The following is a 23,225-nucleotide window of genomic DNA, read 5'->3' as shown; positions in this document are numbered from 1 at the left end:
GCACCTTGAGGTCTTTGCTCCAAGTCACCTTGTCAGAAAGTGATAGCCTCTGGATTTGAACCCAGGTCTCCCACACTTTCCATCAGGGAGGAGGATGAGAGAAAAAGGCAAGACAAGCAAGAGAGGCATTCTTACCAGTGACACCAGCCCAAGACTGCCCGTGGAGCCGGCCTGCGGGAGGTGGCATTTATACCTTCCCCAGCAGCGCCGGTGCCAAGGCGGGTGACCGCTGCGTCCCTGCGGAAAGCGGGCCGAGAATGCTGGATTAAGCCCGCACCAAAGCCCAGGTCAGCAAATGCCCACAGACATTGTGTCTCTGCACAATAATGTCACCAGCTTTCAGATTCGGCTGCGCCAGGGTGGTCAGGCGGTTGAGCAAGGAGATGCCCGCTTTGCATGCATCAGCCATCCAGCTGCCAGGACCAGGGGCATGCTGGGTTCACTGATGTGGTCAGTTGAGCCCTGGGGGAGGCAGACAGAGGCAAATCTCAGTGGCCCTGGTGAAAAGAAAACAAGGACAGGAATGTGGTTTGGCAGGGTCCAGCATCCATCCATCCATGCATGCATTCAACAAATATTGATCAGGCATGCACTTGGTGCCAAGCGCTGCTCTAGGGGGTAGTGTCAGGGAGGGGACCTACCCCAGCCTGGACCATCCAGGAAGGCTCCTGGGAAGAGTCAAAGTCCTCAGGGATGAGGAGAAATTCGCCTGGGAAACCGGGCTGGGAGGAAGGTTCCAAAGAGAAGGGGACCAGGTACAAGGCACTGTCGCAGTATTTCAAGAAGACCTGCAAACAGGTTAATGCAGCTACAGGGTGGGCTGTGGTGGGGCAGGGCCTGGGCTGGGCGGCCAAGGTGGGAAGAGGCCTGATCTTGCAGGGCTGAGGAGAGGGATCTTCACCCTGAAGGGCCCTGACTGTCCCAGCACTCACTGTTCCTCAGTGGGGTGCCCTTAGGATCCTTGGGCCCCATGGTGTGGAGAAACCTCTCACATCCCTCCTGCCGGCCTCATCACTGCCTCAGGGGCATTTGGCCTTAACTGGCGTTCCTCCAGTTTGCACGTCCTCCTTGTAGACAGCCTGTGTCCTGACTGAATCCAAGGTCAGGCAGGAGAGAGGGGACAGCACGGGGGTTTGGAAACTGGGTTTGAGTGAGGGGACTTGCTTGCCCCAGCCTTCCATGCCCCCAACACACACACACACACACACACGCACACACACACACACTCCAGCCCCCTGGGCATGCTGTGTCTCTCTGTAGCACTTCTCACCACCTGACATCATGTTACTCATTTATCTGCTGTTATTCCAAATAGAAGATAAGCATCCCAAGGGAAGGGCCATTGTCTGCCTGGTTTACCACCTGTTGGGCTGCACACGCAAGCCTGTGAGCCTTGTAGTTTCCCAGGCTTGAGACCAAAGAAAGAGCCCAGGGACAGCGACAGAGACATCAGTGGTTTACTGGACAGAAGATATTGGGCATAAATAGTTCTGGAGCGATACCTCACCACGTGCGGCCAATGGCTGGCCAGACATGGCAGAAATCTTCTCCAGCTACTCAGGGAAGAAGGAGGCTGCCTTTTAGAGGGGGAATTGACGTCAGTGGGCTCATCAACAACCAGGGACTAATGAAGCCCTGTAATGAAGAGGGTTGGGTGGTCATGTGACCACAGGCTGGTCACAGCAGGGGCTGGTCGAGCAGGGGATGGACACAGAGCAAGAGAACAGCCATCTTGAGGGGCCTGACCCTACTCTCCACCCCTACATCCCCTGCACAATCCTTGCAATCCTGGTCCACCTCTCTTCCCCGATATCCCTGGGGTCAGGCCGGGGTGCACCGCAACCAAACACCACAAATGCAATCTAGACACCAGCAGCTAAGGAGCATCACAAGTAAGCCAGGTGTTTGTTGGGTCAGTTTTTCATGTAAGTCCAGCAGAGGACCACAACGGCATCTTGCTGCGGACCCAGCAATCAGACTCATCTTGCAGTGAGGCCACCATTGTGGCCCAGTCTGAGAACAGATTCCCTCCACTCAGACTAGGGTCGAAACGAAAGCTGTTCAACAGGCACAAGACAGGGACTATCATGACCATCAAGCAAAATACAAACAGTCACAGCACTGAGACAACCCCACCCTGCCTGTGGTTTCTGTCCTGCCTGCAGGCCACACCACCTGTCCACCCTCGGTCCCCACAGCCGGCGCTGAATATTGAAGAGGTGGTTAAACAACAGGCCACAGGGTTAATACAATGGTGCCTTTCTCCAGTAGGGGTCCAGGTTAATTACCTTAGCAGCCTTAGGTGGGGCCGGGGAGAAGACAGGGGAAATCTGTACGCCCCTTTCTAATGCTATTCTCCACGAAGCGGCAAACACAAACCACTGGGACTGACCTGCCGGTCCCAGGCCACTTTATGACTGTCCCAGGCCACTTTATGACTGTTCCCCGGGGGTAGATCCTGTGTCAAGGCCAAAAGTGAGTTGTTGTCCTGACAGGTGGTTGGCAACGGTCCTTTGGTCCCTCGGTGTCAACAGTTGAGCTCGGGTGGTGGTGACTAGTTGCCTCTAGGTTAACACGGCATAGGCGTCGGGACGATGCTCCTGGGATGCTCAGTGATATTTCGCAGGGCTCAAGTCAGCCTCCTGGTCCACGTGTTGAGAGCAAGCTCCCCTCTCAATCGTTTACGTGGTCCCTTCATAGCCCAGCAGTGGTGGCGTAGCAAGGCAGGTGGAAAAGCGAGTGGACGGCATTTGTATCAGCCCATCCCTGGACTTCATGGTCCTTGGTGGCTATCCATGTCCACGGGGGTCCTGTAGGTCACACACAGCTGTTCTAGACCCTGAATGGTGGTTGTGATGCTTGTCGACCTGGGTCAGCTCCCACCTGTGGTAACGCGTTGCAGACGGCACGTAGCTGTGGTCCCATCCCCCTACATCGTTGCTTTGCCCCCTCCCAGAGCTGGGACCAGAAACCCAAGGGTTCTCTTATTATTTTGCCATTGCCACAGACCCTAACCAAACCCCTCTGGGTAACTGGCCACGTCCAATCCACAAGGCTGTCCCTGAGTTAATATCCCTAAAGGCTGTGTCTGTAATTGCATAGGGTGCTGTTTCGGGGGTAGGCTTGTCTTACCCGTCCAGATAACACCCAAGTATCTGATGGATAATCCAGGTCCTTGTGTTTCCTCCGTATTCACCAGCCATCCCCGTGCAGTCAGAGGAACCACGAGGGTGGAGCTGCTACTTCTAAACTGGAAAGAGACTCTGAGTTGAACAGGGCATCCTCAATGTAGGGAAGAGAAAGGCAGCTCTGGTGGTGGCCCGCCGCCACAGGGCCCCGCGTGCTAGTGGACGGCCACCTCGGGATCACCCCCCGCAACTTTCCCTTCCCGGTCCTTACTTCCCGACAGCTAGGCTCTCACGGGAGTTTCCTCGGCCTCCTGGTTGGCCGGCCAACTGTTGGGCTGCACCCGTGGGCCTGTGAGCCTTGTAATTGCCCAGCCTTGAGCTTGATACATCAACGGTCACTGGACAGGGGACCTTACACGTCCGAAGGGTCCTGGGGAGACACCCCGCCACGCGCAGCAGACAGCGAGCAGAACATGGCGGCACCCCCTACCACCGTCGGGTGGGGAGGGAGGCTGCCATTTATATGGGGAACTGACTTCACGTGCGCTCATCAGTTACCAGGGAAACCAGCAGCTTGGGCACGCCCCTCACGGCCCTCAGGTTAATGAGCACCACAAGGGCAGGTGTTTCCCTTTAATAAACTAGCAGGTGGAGCTGCTCTGGGCTAAGGATTAGGACAATCACTAGCTGGGGCCTGGGGGTGGGGGGGCAGGCACGGTCACGTGAGCAGGTGCAGGTGAAGCAGGGGCTGGTCCGGCAGGGGACGTACAGAGGGCAAGAGAACAGCCACCTTGAGTGGCCTGATCATACACCATCATATCCCCAAAGCCCAGTGCCTGACACGTAGTAGGGACTGCCGTAACCAAGGGCCCAAAACTAGTGGCTTGAAACAACAGAATTTGGGGATGAAATGGTACAGCCTCTATGGGAAATAGTATGGCGGTTCCTGAAAAAAATTAAGCATAGAATTCCCACATGATCCAGCAATTCTACTTCCGGGAATATACCAGGGACTCCAGCAGGTATTTGTACACCTATGTTCACAGTAGCATTACTCACAATGGCCAAAAAGTGGAAACAGCCCAAATGTTCACTGACAGATGAATGGGTCAACAAAATGTGTTCTATCCTTACAGTGGAATATCATTCAACCTTAAAAGGGAAGGAGATTCTGACATAGGCTACAACCTGAATGAAACTTGAAGACATTATGCTAAGTGACAGAAGCCAGACACAAGAGGACAAATACTGTATGATTCCACTTATATGAGATTCTTAGTGCAGTTACATTTAGAGACAGAAAGTAGAATAGTGGTTGCTGGGGCCTGGAGGGAGGGGGGAATTATGGTTTAATGAGTACAGAGTTTCAGTTTGGCCAGATGAAAATCACTTCTGGAAATGGATGGTGGTGATGATTGCACAAGAATGTAAATGTATTTAATGCCACTAAACTGTATACTTAAAAGTGGTTAAAATGGTAAATTTTATGTTATGATTATTTTACCACAATAAAAATAATGTCACAAAAAGACTTCCAGAAATGTATTGTCTCATAGTTCTGGAAGCTAAAAGTCTGAAATCACCTTCTTCTTTTTCTAAGATTTTCTTTTTTTATTGAAGTATAGGTGATTTACTATGTTGTGTTAATTTCTGCTTTATAGCGAAGTGATTCAGTTATACATATATACATTCTTTTTTAAAATATTCTTTTCCATTATGGTTTATCATAGGATACTGAATATAGTTCTCTGTGCTGTGCAGTAGGACCTTGTTGTTTATCCATTCTATATATAATAGTTTGCATCTGCTAACCCCAAACTCCCAATCCATCCCTCCCCCATCCTCCCCCACCTTGGCAACCACAAGTCTGTTCTGGATGTCCGTGAGTCTTTCTATTTCACAGATAGGTTCATTTGTGTCATATTTTAGATTCCACATATAAGTGATATATGGTATTTGTCTTTCTCTTTCTGACTTCACTTAGTATGATAATCTCTAATTGCATCCATGTTGCTGCAAATGGCATTGTTTTTTTATGGCTGAGTAGTACTCCATTTCATATATGTACCACATCTTCTTTATCCATTCATCTGTCAATGGACATTTAGGTTGTTTCCATGCCTTGGCTATTGTGAATAGTGCTGCTATGAACATAGGGATGCATGTGTCTTTTTGGATTAGAGTTTTGTTTGGATATATGCCCAGGAGTGGGATTGCTGAAGCATATGGTAACTCTATTTTTAGTTGAAATCACCTTCTTGATGTTACAAAGAGTACAGGCCTTGTTGTCCCCAAACACAGTTTGATCCTTAAATACAAAGGAGCCAGAGCTACAAGGAGCCTCGGAGGCCACCAAGTCGAGAACTTGTCCCTTCTTTCAGTACCGACACTCCCTTCTCATGACAATTATTGTGTGACAGCCCTTTCCTGAAATGAAACTGAAACTATAACTCACCTATGTACATACTTTCAGAATAAATTCATAATAAAATGTCCTAACTATAATATATAAGAATAAATAAAATAAAGTGTGTAATAATATGTATTTCAATAGATAAAGGTTTGGACACAGTTATACCAGAATGATGTAAACAAGGAGTTAGGTATTTGTGCTACTTATAGTGGACAAGTTTGGATAAGAAGTTAATATTGGGGCTTCCCTGGTGGCGCAGTGGTTGAGAGTCCGCCTGCCGATGCAGGGGACACGGGTTCGTGCCCCGGTCCGGGAGGATCCCACATGCCACGGAGTGGCTGGGCCCGTGAGCCATGGCCGCTGAGCCTGCGCGTCCGGAGCCTGTGCTCCGCAACGGGAGAGGCCACAACGGTGAGAGGCCCGTGTACCGCCAAAAAAAAAAAAAGAAGTTAATATCGAACTGAATGTGTGCTTGACATTTTCATATGCTCATGAAGAATCTTCTTAAACATAATACAGCCAGACATGCGGATTGGCCCAGAGGTGATTTATTTGTGGTGCAAACACTGCAGGTAACATCGCCACAGGTGCCATGATTCTTTCCAAAATGGGGAGGAATGCTTGGTCAAGTTCCCACCCGAGGGTAGGGAGCTGGGGTATTTATACACTAATTCCTGTTAGCTATTGGATGAGGGCTGCTCCTAGTAGGCATTAATTCCCCAGAATGCCAGCTGCCCCCGGCACACAAGCATGCAGATGCTGGCAGCTGGACGTGGACCTCACACACCACCATTTCAGGTTCTAAGGGGTATGGGAAAATACATAGCATCTGTTACCATCCAGGGGCAGATAAAAGACATCCAGGGTGAAGGCTGGGGAGAGGGGGCAGCTGGCAGCAGGAAGTGGCAGGAGGACCCCAGGAGAAGCAGGTGGGGGGGATGCATTTGCTGAGGCTCGCTAATGGTGGACCCCTAGGAGGATGCCCACAGAGTCTGCCACCCGGCTCCCAGGAGTCCTTGGGCTGCTGTCCTGTCTCCATGAGCCCTGCTCACCCCCGGGTCCCATTCTCCCCGTGAAGCCTTGTCACAGCTTGGACTCCCCAAGCCTGGCCACGGAGCCTAGGTTCCTTATTTTCTTGCTTGCGCTGGCAGCCTTAGGATGACCCCCCATTACTGAGTAACTGGCAAGTCTCTCTGGTTCATACAACCACGGAGCCCATATCTAGGGTCATCATTTCTAATGATGATGAGGAGGATGAATATTTCTAGAGCCCACACTTTATCTGTTGTTCTCATCCCTTTCTGCCAATTAATCTTACGCTAATACTCAAAACAACCTAGATAGATAGTGTTATTAACTTCATGTTACAGACGAGGTGACGGACGCACAGAGAGGTTAAGTGACTTGCCCGAAGGCACACAGTAAGTGGTGGAGCCTGGTAAGAAACCTGGGTGATGTGGATCAAAAGCCCATCTCAGAGGGAGACGCAAGAGGGAGGAGATATGGGGATATATGTATATGTATAGTTGATTCACCTTGTTATAAAGCAGAAACTAACATACCATTGTAAAGCAATTATACTCCAATAAAGATGTTAGAAAAAAAAAAAGCCCATCTCAGGCATATTGCCTCTAACCATTAGTCTACAAAGCCTCTCAATTAAGTAAAGTGACTTCCTGGCCCTGAGCCTTGACCTTCTGTCACTGAGGAATGCCCTTGCTTCACTGTCTCTCTCAGGCTCTGCCCCTGTGTTAGATGGAATTTAAGTCTAGGTTGGAGTTAAGAGCAGCCTTTTGGTGTTATGCAGGCCTGGGGTCAAATCCCAGCTCTGCTGATCCCTGGCTGTGTGACCTTCGGAGTCGGCTGCCCCTCTCTGTGCTTCCGAGGCATTTAGTGGGGTTGAACGGGATAATGCATGGGAATACTTGCAGAGAGCAAGCTCTCCTTGACACAGATGGTTATTACGGGTTTCAGGCTTTGGACAGGGTCTGTCCTGAATATGGGGGTCCAGCTGAACCCCACCTCTAGAGTTGACCCAGCTGCAGTGCCTGGGACCAAGTCTGGCCCGAGGGAGGGAGGGGCGGGGGCACCGTCCCCAGTACTGCGCTGGCCTCCTCGCCTCCACTGACCCATAACCCTGGAGCCTGCCAGGGGCCTTCCTGGTGTAAACTGAGACCAGGCATGGACACTCTTGCCCAAAACCTAGAACATAGCAGGTGCTCAATAAACAGCAGCTGCAGCAGCAGAGAAGGCTTCAACGACAGCATCAAGAGCTGGTGGGCAGGGCGCCCTGAGCTTTGGATATGGACATGAACTTGAGTTCTGGTCCCACCTCTTAAATGTGGTGGCACTTGGGACAATTTACTTCAGCACCCTGGGCTTCAGTACCCCTCTCTGCAAATGGAGGTCATTATCACGCATCACAGATGAGAGCTGATTCTATAAAGCAATAGTGGACTCGGTGACAGTAGGGGCTGGAGAGCAGTGGCTACTATTATTCTTGTTAAAATTGTTGCTGTGGCAACCATTGCTTCCTTTTCTGTGAGGTTTCTCTGCCCCTGATGGATACATCAGAGGGTGTAGGGCTCAGAAACAGAGGTTCTAGCATCAAAATACAGGGTTCAAACCTCAGCTCTGCCACTTCCTGTCTGTGTGGCCCTGGGAAGGCGAGACGGCCTCTCTGAGCCTCAGTTTCCTCATCTGTTAAATAGGATTAATAACGGTGCCTTCCAAGGTCTTCGTTAGGATTCAACAAGACGATGATGAATGAAAAGCCCTGGCACTGGGTCTGGTGCTCAGTGAGCACTGATGGATAAAGCATAACGAGGCCTCTCTCTGTGAGAGGGAGGAAGGAGTGGGTGCTGGTGGGAGGAAGGGGTGAGGAGGCATGGGTGCTGCCGGCCCCACATCCAGGGAGTCAACCCCTGCCTTCCACCGGCCTCCTCGCTGGGTGCTCTCACCCACCCCAGCTCTGCCCTACACACCAATGTAAGAATAATTCGAGGTGATTTCTCAGCTGTGCATATTTTTTTAAGCACACAGGCTGAAGTAACTGGAAATTGCCCCATTTTATTTAACGTCTTCCTGGGCCTCCCCCAGGCCTCCCCCATACCAGCGGCCTTTAGCCGTGGGGAGGCTGTGGGAGGCTGGAACGGGCTGCAGGGGCAACAGGGGAGCAAGGTCGGAATTGGCTCCTGGAGGTGGGAGGGGTGATCCCCGGAGGCCAGCTGTCGCCTGTCAGACGGGACAGTCCTTCCTATTCCCATGGCAGGGAGGGGGGCGGGGAGCGGGTGGCAGAGGAAACTCACGTGTGCAGCCACGGTGTCCCCCCTTGGGCTGGAGGAAGCCACTGAGGCTCAGAGCAGTGATGGTCAGGGCTGGCGGGTGGGATGGGGGCTCAGCCCTTGAGCCGAGGCTGCAGAAGATCTATGGGCAGAGGGACAGTCACCAATGCATGGAAGAGAGTGGGTCGGGGCACCATACCATCACGGCTCGCCCGGATCTCTGCAGGAGCCCCCCAACTGGTCTCCCTGCTTCCCCCTTGGTCCCACTGTCTCTGCTCTGCGCCACAGCCAGAGCGCTCCTATTAAACCCAAAGACAGACCATGTCTCGCCTCGTTCAAACTCTCCGTGGCTCCCGCCCCCCGGAGAAGAGTCAGAGTTTCCCAGAGTCTGTGGAGTCCTGTGGAGTCCAAATGCTGACCGTCTGCCCCCTCTGACCCCCTCCCCATCTCTTACTTAACCCTCCTTGCTGTGTCTCCATCACTCAGCCGCACTCCAGCCTATGACCTTCAAGCCTGTTCTTCCTCCACCTGGAATGTTCTCATGGGTCATTCAGGTCTGAGGTCAAATATCACCCCCTCAGAGTTCTCTGACCGCGACGCCATCACTGTGCATCCTTGTATCCCGCTTCCTTGTCCTTAGCCCTTCCCACCTCCTGACATTATATTCAAACTTTACCTGTTCATTTATGTTCTGTCTCTCTCATAGAAGGTGAGCTCTGTGTGGGTGGGACTCTGCTTTGTTCACTGCTGTGACCTCAGGCCTTGAACAGGGCCTGGAATTTGTTGAATAAGTTAGTGAAAATAGAGACTGACAGAGAGATGGAGGGGGAACGACGGACAGGTGGATGGGAGAAAGGAAGTATGGATGGATGAATGGGTGAAAGGACTGATGCAAGGATGGATGGATGGGTAGATGGATGGATGGATGGAGGGAGGGATGGATGGATGGAGGGAGGGAGGGAGGGAGGGAGGGAGGGATGGATGGAGGGAGGGATGGAGGGAGGGAGGGAGGGATGTAAGATGGATGGATGGAGCGATGGATGGATGGGTTGATGGGAGGATAGAAGGAAGAATTGAAAGAATGGGTAGAAAGATGGGTGGGTAGAAGGAGGGATGGATAAATCAATGGACAGAAGAAAACACAGAAATATGGAAGGAAGACTAGAAGGATGTGGATGGATGAATGGACTGACAGATGGAGACACAGGCAGACAGACACAAAATCGGGGCAGGATGCGCGTGTGGTTCTGCCTGATAAGGACCAGAGCCTCAAATGGGAGCACAGCTCACAGCCCTCCCTCGGGGCTCTCAGAACCCTCAAGCCCCAGCCTCCTTCATCCTGCCCCTCCCCTGGGCTCTACCTGGGGCCCAGCCCCCTCAAAAAGTGACACGGAGGAACATGGCAGGTGGGGGACTGGCCCCAGGCTTTATTGAGCAGATTCTGGGGGAGGGTGGCCAGACAGGCCCTCACCCCGGCCCTGGAGCCGCCTCTTCTTGCCCTTGCTGCCCTTCAGGGCGGGCCTGGGCCACTGGGGCCTGGGCGCCCTTCAGCTGCTGAGGAAGCAGCCCCGCTTGTGCCACTTCTGGTCGCGGATACGGCGCACAGACTGCAGCTGTGGCTGGTTGGCGTCCCACTCGTTCCAGTGGCGGTACTCACCCCGCTCAAACACGTACTGGCGGCCGCGGTAGCCGGGGAACTCGTACCCAACCCACCTGCAGGGAGACCGAGGTCGGGGTGAGGATGGTCAGTGTCCAATCTCTTGCTTCCAGCCAGACCGAGTCTTTTAAAACCAGCGTTTGATCATGCTCTCCACCTGCCTAAATCCCTCCCTGGCTCCCCAGTGCCCTCGGGATGAACTCAAACTCCTAGTCCTGCCCACAAGATTCTTCACGTAGCATCTCTAGCCTCATCTCTCATTCCTTCTTTATACCCCACACTCCAGCCTGTCTTATTCTATTCTCCTTGAACCTGAATGTCTCTGAGCCTTTACACATGCTGTTCCTTCTGCCTGGAATGCTTGTCCTTGCCTCAACCTTATTTCATCTCCTCTTTCATTAGTATCCTTTACATATCAATTCAGATATCTCCTCCTCCAGAAAGCCCTTCCTGACACCCCCAGGCTGAATCAAGTGCCTCATCAGGACCCTCAGAGCCCCTGTACATCCCCCATCACAATTCTGATCACAACAAATTGCGAATAATACTATGTCCTTGTCTGTCTCCCTATGAGACTGTGAAATTCTTGAGGGAGGAATTGTATAGTTCTTGTTGCCCCCATACCCTGACCATAGGTGATAACTTAGTAAAAAGTTTTTGAATACATTATTATCAGGTAGAGGTGGCACCTTTCAAGGCCCAACCCCAGATTACAAGCCTGCAAGTGAGATACAGTCACCTGGACAAAGGGATGGTGATCCTAAGATTGCATTAACAGAGATATCAAGCCTAGAAGGAGGGAGGGGATGAGCCTGCTCTCCTATGTACTACTCAAGCCACACCTACATACAGGCTGGGTTCCCTGGTAAGAAGGACAAGGATTGTGAAAAGGAAAAAAATAGCTGAGTTCAAGGGCCTAGGGATGTCCAGAAAAGGAGTGAAGACTTTGATGGAGACAGGTAAGGGGGACAGATTTCACTTGGTTAAAAGAAAAGATAAAACTGTCTATAAGTCAAGGCTTCCTGGATATCCAATGGTACAGGAATGCAAGCAACTGGACATTCACATCATGGGCGATCTTGAGTGGGGCTTTGAGCAAGGTTGGTGTAGACACACTGACTTGAGTGAAGGGCCTCCAGACCTGAAGGAGCAGGAAACGTCAGCTGTGTAGGAAATTGTGAACAAGGATTCTGTGTGGAGCCAGAGGCACGCTAACTGGAGGACAGGGCAGGGGCAAGAATGGGATCAGGTTCCCTTACGTCCCGTTGATGGCCCGGACGCTCGCCACGCGGTCCTGGAAGCCGTGAGCCCAGAGGCTGGGCACGTCATCGTCCACTATCTCCATCTTGCGGCCGCCGAAAGCCGGGTTCTCAAAGAGATGCAGCTTGTGATCCGGACCATCCTGGGGGCAAAGACCACAGGGTGAACCGGCTGCTCCCATGCCCAGAACAGGGGGCAGGGAGGCTCCAGGAAAGAATTAAGTCAAATAACGCCCACCCCCCGAGCTGGTCTCCTTAGGAATTTGAGAGCCAGAGAGCTGTGAAACCAAGAGGGGCCTTTCAGGTCTGGTTAAAAACTCCGTCATTTAGCAGATAGGGACACCGAGGCACAGGGAGGGTGGCAGGAGATCAGAATTATTCATGTAGAATGCCAGCTAAGCCCTCGGCTGAGCTTGTGAAAGGAGCTTGCCTCACGAGCTCCAGGCATGTCCTGCTTCTAGGCGCTCTACTCACAATTTGCAGAGGCCGGAGGGACAGGAGGCTGTCACCACGGTGGCTGTTGGACCACGCGTCCCAGCGAGGATAATCCCCTTTCTCCAGGACATACTGCTCCCCGCGGAAGGCCCTGCGCTCAAATGCCAGCCACCTGCAGGAGGAAAGAGGCCTGGGTCGCCTCTGCTGCCCTGGGGGAGGACCCAAGCCTAGTGAGGGGGGTGCCCGAGAGCTGCTGACTTTTGACCCTGCACCTTCCCTCCGACGCTACTACTGATCCCCGGTCCTGGTATTGAGGGAGCTGCTGGAACATACTGGGAATTGAGACTCTGAGTCAGAAAACCATCCTGGGGAGGAGTATTGAGAATCTATTTTATGTGCAGCCTCTGTGTAGGCTGCTCAGAAACATTTTATTTTATTCTTTATTTTTATTTATTTTATTTAATTTTTTGGCTGCATTGGGTCTTCATTGCCGCACGTGGGCTTTCCTCTAGTTGCAGCGAGCGGGGGCTACTCTTCACTGCAGTGCGCAGGCTTCTCATTGCGGTGGCTTCTCTTGTTGCGGAGCAAGGGCTCTAGGAGCGCGGGCTCCATAGTTGTGGCTCGCGGGCTCTAGAGAGCAGGCTCAGTAGTTGTGGCACACGGACTTAGTTGCTCCGCGGCATGTGGGATCTTCCCAGACCAGGGCTCGAACCCGTGTCCCCTGCATTGGCAGGCGGATTCTTAACCACTGTGCCACCAGGGAAGTCTCTCAGAAACATTTTAAATGCAATGCCTGGCACACAGTAAGTATTCCATAGACATCTGCTCCTTTTCCTCCTTCTCCTGCCCCTCCCCCCTCCTCTTATTTTTCTTCTTCTTACTATTATATTGTTAGTGCTATTACGACTATTATAATTTTTTTTTTTCGGTACGCGGGCCTCTCACTGTTGTGGCCTCTCCCGTTGCAGAGCACAGGCTCCGGACGTGCAGGCTCAGCAGCTATGGCCCACGGACCTAGCCGCTCCGCGGCATGTGGGATCTTCCCGGACCGGGGCACGAACCTGCGTCCCCTGTATCGGCAGGCGGACTCTCAAACCACTGCGCCAGCAGGGAAGCCCTATATTGTAATTATTTATGTGCATCCTTCCATTCATTTTCACAAAAACTCTCTCTGAAGTATGTACCCTTATTATCCCATTTGACAGATGAGAGAATAGAGGCCAAGAGGGTGAAGCACCTTGCCCAGGATCACCCAAGTGGGTAGTACCAGAGCCTGGACTTTCCACCTGAAGAATTCAGGGCCCAGCTGGGACTCCTGCTTGCCATGTGGACGTGGACAGGACATGTGACCACTTTGGCCTCAGTTTCTTCATCTGTCAAGAGGGATTCAGTGATATTAAGCACATTAGAATTTAGATATTATCATCATTATTAAAACTATTAAAACTATTAAATCCCACTAGTAGGCACTGAGCTAGGTGCTGGGTGTCTTCCTCTGTTCTCTCTCCACAGCGCCCTGCTACTGACCTCAGAGGTGGAGAGTTAGAAGGATTCCAAGAAAATCACAGTTCAATGCTCTTATCTTACAGGTGGGAAAACTGAGGCCAGAGATGGGAAGGGAGTTGCCTAAGGTCCCACAGCAGATCTAGAGCTTGATCCTGGACCTCCCGACTTCCAGAGGGCTCAGGGCTGTGAGGAGGGGCTGCGGGTGCAGGTACTCACGGCCCCGACTCCACTTGGATGGAGCCCACCTTCTCCAGCAGGCTTTCTGTCAGGTTGGGGCACTCGGCCGAGAGCTCGCACCGCTTGCCCTGGAAGTTCTCCATTTCGTACACGATCACCTGGAAGGGCAGCCTCCTGAGCATCCCACCGGGGCAGGGTTCCCAGCCCCAGTCTGTGTCCTGCCAGGTCCTCTTTAGGGCCTTGGAGGGAGGTACTGCCATCCACTCCCTCAGCTCTGCCTGGTACAGGCCTGAAGCCAGCACCGCCACAGGTCTGCCCTGTCCCCTGGTGGCCATGGGGGGAACACCTCCAGGAACCCCCATTAATCCAGGGATTGTAATTCTGGTATCTGGCCGGAGGCAGTGCAAAATCAAGTAAAGCAAAATGACCAAAATAACCAGAGGGATAACTGTAGGGAAATGAAGCCGCTGTGGTTAGGAGGGACTGTGGGCCCCCTTCTAAGCTTTTCAAGAGAAGCCAGAAATCTGTAATTTCCTTAATGTGAAATTTCTCCATTTAAAAAGTCTTGTGCAGGACAAATAAAACTCCAGTTTGCAACAGTTGAACTTCACCAGTCCCTATATCCCAGAGGAAGTGGTTGCAAAGGCAGAGGAAGGTTTTGCCTCTTTCAACTGCCTAGAAGCACAAACTGTCTTTGTAGCAGGTCCCTGGGGAACATTGTCTCTGGTCATTTTATACAAGGGTCAAGGGAGGCTCAGAAAACGTCCTGGGCTGCACAGCAAATTAAGTGGAGGCATAGATTCAATAAGCCAGCTGGCTCTTTTCTCCCGAGCACTGGCGTGGTCAGGGGAAAGCCAAATGCCAAAAGGAGCCAGGAAGGGCCGGCAGTGATACCCTCTTCTCTGGTGGGTGGCTGCCTCTGGGCAGCTCTTCCCAGGGGCAAGCTGGGGGTCCACAGGGCAAGGCTGATTCACCCACGAATCAGGCCCAGAGCCAGGCAGGCCTCTTTGCTGCTCTTCCCCTCCCAGTGTGCACCCTTCTGGTTAAAGCCCCCAGTTATCTCCTTAGTCAATTCATTCCCAGACCCCGTCTCAAATTAAAGCCCCCTGGATAGCTTAGAAAGGACAGAGCCGGGACTTCCCTGGCGGTCCAGTGGTTAAGACTCCGCGCTTCCAATGCAGGGGGCGCGGGTTCGATCCCTGGTCAAGGAACTAAGATCCCACATGCCACGCAGCACGGCCAAAAACTAAAAAAAAAAAAAAAAAAAAAAAAAAAATGACAGAGCCAACAAATCCCAGCTCTCAGATTCCTCCGTTAGCTGGCCATGGTAATGGCACATGCATTGAGCTCTCACACTGAGAAGTGTGGGTACCATCCCCATTTTAAAGATGGGGCTGTTGAGGCCCACAGAGGGCCGGGGACTGGACCAAGGTCAGGCGCAGGAGAGTCAGTGCCGTGTCTCCCGAAACCCGCATTGAGACTGGCAGGGTGCGCGTGACCAGTTCCATTTTGCAGACAAGGACACAGAAGGGGAAAGATGGGGCAGGGCCACGCAGTGAATTCATCGCAGGGCGGGGAGACGTCCTCGTGGGCCAAGCTGGCCGGAAGGGCTGCAGCTCCTTTCTGGAGAGAGGCTGCCTGGCCAGGAGGCTGACCCCGAGGACCAAGAGCAGCCCTGGGCCCAGAGCCCCCGGGACCCCCTCCCTGCCCGGTACCTTGTAGCTGCCCCCGAGGCCTCCGTGGCTCTTGCCGGCGGCAGCCTGTTCCGGCGCGCTGTGCTGCTCCGCCATCGCCTCAGGAACACCTGTGGCTTCAGTCAAAGGGAAAAGAGTCACCAGGTGCACCCGGGCAAAACCAGGTGTTGACGTGATTGGAGTCGAGGCTGAGCTACAGAGCTTGGCTGCCTCTGAGATGTGGTCATTGCTCACAACCTACATGTGGTCATTCAGTCATTCAGCAAACATCCCCTTAGTATCTACTATGGACCACAGGGACCGGGACAGTCAGGGGGGTCAGGATCCCCATTTTACAGAGGGCAATCCCGAGGCCCAGTGAGGTGGGGCTGGGACTGGGCTCCAAAGCGCGTGCCCTTCCCCCACACCCGGAGCTCTGTGCGGACACAGCACCTCCAGACCCTGCTCAGAGGGTGGGCATTGCCGGGGTTTCCTCTACAGAAATCTCTCCCGTCTCTGCACCCCAAGCGGTAGAGTCTTTTGTTCACTGACTCCTACACTTGCCAAAGATTCCACGAGAACCCAGTTGGTGCCTGGCCCTGTGCTGGGTGATGGAGAGGAAGAGACCACAGACTGGTGGGAGATGGACAGACAGACATCTAGAGAAAGCATGATGCCGGGCCAGGTCCTGGGACATCGGCTCCAGTCCTGTTTCTCTGCATTCACTTATTCATTTCATATGCATTTACGGAGCACTTACTTTGTTCCAGCCACTTAAAGAGACAGACACAAACAGACAGACAGACAGCTCCCCTTCATCCCTAGGGACTGTGCCACACACCACTGGGCCTGCATTAGTCACGCGGAAGGATTCTCTTGACGCTGCACAGACACATAGGACTGTTCTCCTGCTTATCAGCACATGCACAGGTGTACACACACACACACACACACACACACAAGCTCCCGTGGTCATTATATACGGTCACTTCCCACCTGTTGCACAAACACAGCCCCTCTCTCTCTCTTGCACACACACATGCCCATTTCAGACATCCACAGTGGCCCAGAAGGCACCTCAGCTACACCCCACATTCCTGGAAGTAGATGGGCTGCGTGGCCCATACACTCAGGACACAGGCCCAGGGATGCGTAGCCTGCGGGCTGTCTGCCTGTGTCCAGCCTCAGCAGGAAACAGGGCCTGGTCCAGCTCATGGAGGTCCAGCTCACAGAGGATTCTCAGATGTGGCAGCCCCCCAGTTTGCCCATTCCCCTTCCTCAGCGGTGCTCAGTCTTTGTAGGCCCCCTGTCCTAAGCTCACAGCCAAGGGCTCGACCCTGCCCACCCCCTCAGACACCAGCTGGCTTGGTGGCTGTCCTGCGTCCTCCCTCTTGGCTCCAGCCCTCACGTGGATCCCCGGTTGGTGCCGGGGGCCAGCTGTGCACGCCCCCCCGGAGACCACCAAGGTCCGGGCCTGCCTCTCTCTCCCCACATACCCAGAATGAACCTGTTGCAGTCGCCTTGAGAAGAACAGAGGGGCCGATGCCGTCTGCAGACTCAGTCTGCTTCTGCAGGGACTGTCCTATTTATGGGCGTTTTCTGACAGCCCAGCACATCCTGGCTTGCTGAGGCAGCGCCCTGTCCACCTGATTCTGTGCGGGCCACTTCACCCCAATAGCAGGCCCAGGGAGGCCCCCATGCCTCTGTGTCCTCAGCCGTGGCCTCTGATGACTTCCTGGGGCAGACGGACCGCATCAGCTTTGTGGGAAGCCCAGCAGCACCAGGCAAGGGGGCATCGGGGTGTAAAGATCTCAGTGTCCTCAACTTCCTTCCTTTGGCTTCTCAGCTCCACCATCTTCCTATTGAGGTGCATGACATCCTTCGAATGGCTTCAGTTCTTAAAGTGAGGCGTCCCAGAATCTCTCAATTTTCCCATATGCCATGTGGCCTAAATTTTAAGTCAGATCACCCTGAACATACCCTCCAAGTTGGGTGTAAACCCATCCAAACATTTCCACGAGATGTGGTAACAGACCCAACAAAGATTCATTTTCGTTATTCAGAAGATTCGTTATACAAAGATTCATTTTCGTTATACATTTCGTTATACATTGACGAATAACAGTGACCATTTATTGAAGACCTACTATGTGCACGGCACTGGGCCAGTTTCACGAGCAGTATGTTCAATCCTCACGCAGCCCTCCTTAGGGGAGGAATTATGATCTCCACTTTATAGAAGGGGAAACAGTTCAGAGATGTGGAGTCACTCACCCAGGGTCACACAGCAGAGAGGAGGAGAAGGGGTTGGCCTCCTCCGGGGCCCAGCTCTTAGCCTAAATAGAAATAAAGATGATCATGATAGTCCCTTTATTTATGACCAAAAAAAAAAAAAAAAAAGATCCATGCATTTTGTGTGTGTGCCTAACAAAGTATAATTTTTCCTGATAGCTACAGAATTTCCTGGCTTTTTGAAAGTTTGCCTTAAGCTACTTTGCTTTTATGAAAGACCTATATTAGTACCTGTTTCTTTAACGGAAAGAAATCCAGAGAATTTTTGCTTTTACAAAAAAAGGGTGAAAAGCAAAAATCACGTTCAGTGTTCATTTTATTTTTTTGCTTTGTTTATTTATTTATTTATTTTTTAAAACTTTATTGTAGTATAATTGCTTTACAGTGGTGTGTTAGTTTCTGCTTTATGACAAAGCGTATCAGTTATACATATACATCTGTTCCCATATCCCTTCGAGCCATGACAGTGGCGAGGTGAGTCCCAAGCAGCGAGTGGTGCCACCAAGTGCCTTCCGTGGGAACCACACTCAGATCTCAGCATCAAGCGGCCAGAGCTTTGAACTGTGTCTGAGAGCATCTGTGCTTTATCTCCATTTCTTCTGTGCATCTGTGAGCAAGATGTGTCCTCAGGTGATTGCTTCTTCAATTTATGCCATTGCAGCTTAGGAAAGGTTTCAGAGGAACGCTCTACTTTCAGAGAGTGGAGGGGAACCTGTATTTAATGATTGCTGAATGACTAAAATAATGAGGGCAAAGGGGTAAATTGTTAACCAAGAGGGTTTTCTTCTGTTGTTGTTTGTTTTTAGCTAACATTCTCAAGTCAGAATAAAACCCAACCTCCTTGCATCCCTGGAGATGTGGGTGACAGCTGGGCTCTGGAAACAGGTGGACTTGTGTGACCTTGGGTGAGTGAATGAAGGTCAGAATCACAGCCTCCTCATCTGTAAATGCAGAAGCTTCTCTCTTCTCGAGCCATTGAGAGATCACGAAAGCAAAACGCTCAGCACAGCGTTACCTTCTAGCTTTTAATCACTGAGGATTCTGCCTACTGTTGACAGTTCAGACCAAGAGACTGCTTCCTTCTGGTGCTCATGGAAAGCAGAGTTGGTCTCAACCCCTTAACCTGGGATGCAGCCGCCACCTGCTGGGGATATAAGGGGCAAGACAGAGGTGCGACAGCCTATCAGGCCTGACCCCCCAGCCCCCATCAGTTCCTTTAGGATCCTGAAGACCTACTATATGCCCAGATTTCCTGGGCCACATTTCTTTAACCTAGAGTTCTCAATCTTGGCCCTATTGCCATTTGGGGCCGGATCATTCTGTGCGACGGGGTGTGAGGGCTGTCCTGCACAGTGTACAATGCTGAGCAGCATCCCTGGCCTCCACCCACTAGATGCCAGTAGCATCTCTCTTCCCTCCTTGTGATAACTAAAACAACATCTCCTGTCATTGCCAGATGCCGTGCGGGGGACACAATCCACCCAGCTGAGAGCCACTGCCTTTAACTTTTGCCCACTATTATCGCTGTCACCACCCCCATTCTGGAGAACCTGGGGGTTCAGAGATACCCCACAGCCAGCAGGCAGAATGAGGACCCAGCCCCACGTCGAATGGAGATCCTGCTTTGTCTCCATTGGCCCCCTTTCCCAGGACCCCTGCTGCGCCCTCCCGCCGTCTGGCCCCCAGCTCGGCACAGCGGAGAGGCTGACTCAGCTGGGGACAGCCATGCATGCATGGGGGAGTCCATTCATTCACACACCGACACGCTGACGTCTCCAGTGCCGCTCGCGTCAAAGCTTTATTTGCTGTTTTCAGAGTCTGAATGCAACGTCTTTGTACATGCAAAGGTCATTTTGTTTTAGGGCAGTCGACCAGATTCCCGACTGCTCTGCTGTGCGTATGAAACCTCTTTACAGTTACAAAATAGAAAAGCACTGGTAGACATCCAATACTCTGTGAGGTCCGGGAAGCCCCGTTTGTTTTGGTGTTAAAAATATAGGTTTTTCTAGATGAATTCTCAGTCACACGATTAGAGATTATTTCTGGGACTGGATAAAGTGCCGGTCGACCACCTTCTGTTCAGAACTCCTGGAGCCTGTGAATTCATAAGGCAACTGCAAGGACACCACCTGGCAGGACGCTTCAACTTTCTTGCACACAGGACTCGAGTTCCTTTTCGATCGTGACTCAAGTATTGGAGGAAGGGACCCGGAAGAAAGGTTAGGAAAATACATAGCGTACGTATATATATTTCCACTCCCCCCTCCATCTTACAAAGCATTTTGAGGATCATAATCATCTGGGAAGTGCAGGACTTGTAGGACGTTGGTATGATTTAGGAAACGACACAGTACAAAATATCTTCAGTAACACAACAGACGACTTTTATGAGCCCCGTATTTACAGGATCTATAAGGCTATCTGGAATGAGATCATTCTTTAGACAACGGCATCACGTTTTTTTTTTTAGCAGGCGTGACGCCACCGGAGATTGTTACAACAGTGCCAGGCTGACTCATGGGAGGAGATGGTGTGGTGCCAGGTGTGAGGGTGACTGTTTAAGGAGATTCTGGGAGGTCAGCAGGGAGCGGCTGAGAGGTTACCTTGCTGGAAATCTCAGGCTGACTTTCCAGGAACCTGGCTTTCTGGCCCCCTCCCTGCAGGAATCAACCTAGACAAAAGAAAGAAATCTCTAGAGGGGTGATGGAGATACAGGGGGCCAAAGGAGATACAGACCAAGACTCAGCACATTCATGCCTACTGGTTTTCTACACAGTTCTGTTTCCAGACCCTCGACTTGCCCAGAATTCCAACAGGGTAACTTCTGACAGCTTCTCAGCACAGGGCTCAGATCCCTCCCTCCCTAAGGGGGTGGGGCCCAAGGTGGACCCCCTTCCAGATGTGGGGCAGGTCCGCTCTCCCTTAAGCGGCTCCCTCCTACCCCATGGAATCACGAAGCCATGGGGCTTTTTTTTTGCTTTCCTGTTTTATCACATGTTGGAGGAGGAAAGGCACAGTCGGAGGCTATAGAAGGATTCTCCATTACTGTAGTGACTCGCCACAGCATAAATCGGAGAGGGCGCAATTCCCGTCGGATAGAGTTTTTCTCCCACCTCCCTGCAGACCCCACCCTGAAATGCTAGTTTACACAAAGACAACCATCATCTAGCTTCCTGTATTAAGGGACAGGGCTGTGTGGGAGGGACCACAGGGATGGAGGAGGAGAGAGGGAGCGGCTGGCTTGAGAGTCCTCTCCTTGGGTGGGATGCTGTCTTCCACGCAGGCCCACGTCACCTTTAAGCAAGCATTTTGTTTTGGAGGTGAGCCAGTGACACATCTGTGGGTTTTTAGCTTTGTAACGACACCTAGCTCCTGGGGCAGTCTGGGGGTATCGTGATGAAAAATATAAATGGACAAGGCAGCTGTCAGCACCAGGTGGGAGCAGCTGAGGTCTCCTTCAGGGAAATCACGCCTAAGGTTTTTCCAAATCCCCTGCACAGCCTCTAAGGTTGAAGACCTCAGGCTCACCTCTATTCCGATACCTAGAGTTGGCCTCACTTCTTCCTGGGAAGCACAAGGGAAAACACATTTGTTTGAAAGCACATGACTTTGCTTGTCCCCTGCAAAACCTCCCCATCTGATTGCCCTTTCCCCAAATCCCAGACCACATGAGGCCGTCAGGGCAGCATCACTCAAAGCCCCCAACATTCTAAACTCCACTGGAGTTTAGTGAGGCTTCTCTTCCACTGGAGTTTCTCTGGTGGTACTGAGAGATTCCCCACAACGCTGATTTTTGAGGCCTCGCCATGGAATTTTACAGGCCAAAGGCTTCTGTCACATTAGGCAAGAGACCATGAAGAAGGGGATCTACTGGACGGAAAAAGATACGGACTTATCAGAAGACCAGCTCTCAAAATGCTGACGTGCAAAGGGGGTGTGGGGGGATGGAGGGGGAGAGAGAGCGTGTGAGAGAGAGAGAGGGGGTATACTTTAAAAAATCACCCATCTATCCATCTTATTTTTGAGGCATTCTGTATAAAACTCTCATTTAAAGAAAGCCAAAGGCCCAGGGGAGGAGGGCTGGATGACGGCGGGTGACCTGACTGCATACAAATGATTAAGGCATATTAAGTTAGCTTAAAAGGAGACAGATTTCCAAAGGTGGCTCCAGGCAAACTCAAGAAACTAACATACAACCCCTTGCTTAGCCCCCAAGAGCTCACCTGGTTTAGAAAGAGGAGAAATAAATAACCCGTTCGCCTGGCTATCTGCAAAGGCTCTAAGCATCAGTGGCTGCCAACTTCACTGTACTGATCATAGCAGGAGCCAGGGCTTACGGGAGCCTGCACTGCGTAGGCCGCTCCTGACCCACCGTGATTGTCTGCTCAGCGGTGAAGGGATGAGGCTGCTGTGGTCAGTTTCAAGGGGTGGACTTTGTATGTCCTCATCACCAAGGAATTAAATGGATTTTTATTTCCAATCCAGGTGTGGGAGCTTAGGTAGAAGACCTTCAGGTCAATCTTGTTTTTAAGTGTTTTTCTTTCCTGTTGGGCATACATGGGATGCAACATGACTAATTCAAAACTGAGAGTTTTGCATGGTGAGTATCACTATACTGACCGAACAGAGCAGGTCACTTCCTACTGCCTAAGATGGTACCACGGCGCCTTCCCACCTTGAGAAAGGCAAAGAAAGACAGCAGCTGAGAAAAGACATCAGGGTCAAAGCACACCAGGAGTGTCTTTTAAAGAGGACCTATTGACCTGGACACCACAGCAAAATTGAAATAAAACATGAACTGGATCTTTGAAGAGTAAGAAAGAAAAATCAACTGAAGCAGTTCCTGAAAGGATTAAATCCCCAAATGGCCAGAGAGAACGGACTGACCACAAACTCAGGGAATGAAGAGAATACAAACTATGATCAAGCAGGACCGAATCTCCAGACACACATGCATGAGGTTTCCAGATGCACAAGGTTGCCCGGGTGACGGGCTCCAACAACCGCCCATCCAGTAGCCAAAGCTCAGCCAACAGGACTCAGGGAGGGAGGGCCTCTCAGCCCCACCTCGGTCACTGTCCATGGTGCTGAACCACAACCCCTCTCGGCCCGGGTGTTTGTCTTAACCTGCAGAGACAGGATTGGTCTCCATCCTGCCATACCCAAGAGAGGGAAGAGGTGGTAAAGGGAGATAAGGGAGGAAGAAGAGCTGAGGAGACAGAGACTGAAGGAGGGGTGGCCTGGGAGAAGGGAAGCAGGTTTTGACACCATTTGCAAAGAACGGATTTATTAGGAGAGACTTTCACCTCTTGGGAAGTCCATTGCCGAGTAAAGATCCATTAAGAAGCTCAGCCCCAGTGCCCCTCAGCAATCACAGGCTGCCCTGTGAACTGCCCAAGCA

General features: G+C 51.8%; 1 protein-coding gene across 1 annotated transcript; it reads right to left on the bottom strand.

The window, feature by feature from the left end:
* Positions 1 to 10,265: 10,265 nt before the first annotated feature.
* On the bottom strand, positions 10,266 to 21,406 carry CRYBB3 (crystallin beta B3). The gene is made up of 8 exons (XM_079717279.1): positions 21,353 to 21,406; positions 20,428 to 20,495; positions 17,807 to 17,868; positions 15,575 to 15,669; positions 13,899 to 14,017; positions 12,216 to 12,348; positions 11,742 to 11,884; positions 10,266 to 10,538 (listed from the first exon to the last, which is right to left on the bottom strand). The coding sequence occupies exons 4-8, from the start codon at positions 15,647 to 15,649 to the stop codon at positions 10,373 to 10,375; spliced, it is 636 nt and encodes a 211-aa protein (XP_079573405.1). The 5' UTR covers positions 15,650 to 15,669; positions 17,807 to 17,868; positions 20,428 to 20,495; positions 21,353 to 21,406; the 3' UTR covers positions 10,266 to 10,372.
* Between the last annotated feature and the right edge of the window lie 1,819 nt (positions 21,407 to 23,225).

The sequence above is a fragment of the Hyperoodon ampullatus genome (assembly GCF_949752795.1).
Source record: "Hyperoodon ampullatus genome assembly, chromosome: 13".
Lineage (NCBI taxonomy): Eukaryota > Metazoa > Chordata > Mammalia > Artiodactyla > Ziphiidae > Hyperoodon > Hyperoodon ampullatus.
Note: the sequence above shows the minus strand (reverse complement) of the source record. Positions and strands in the feature narration are given on the sequence as shown.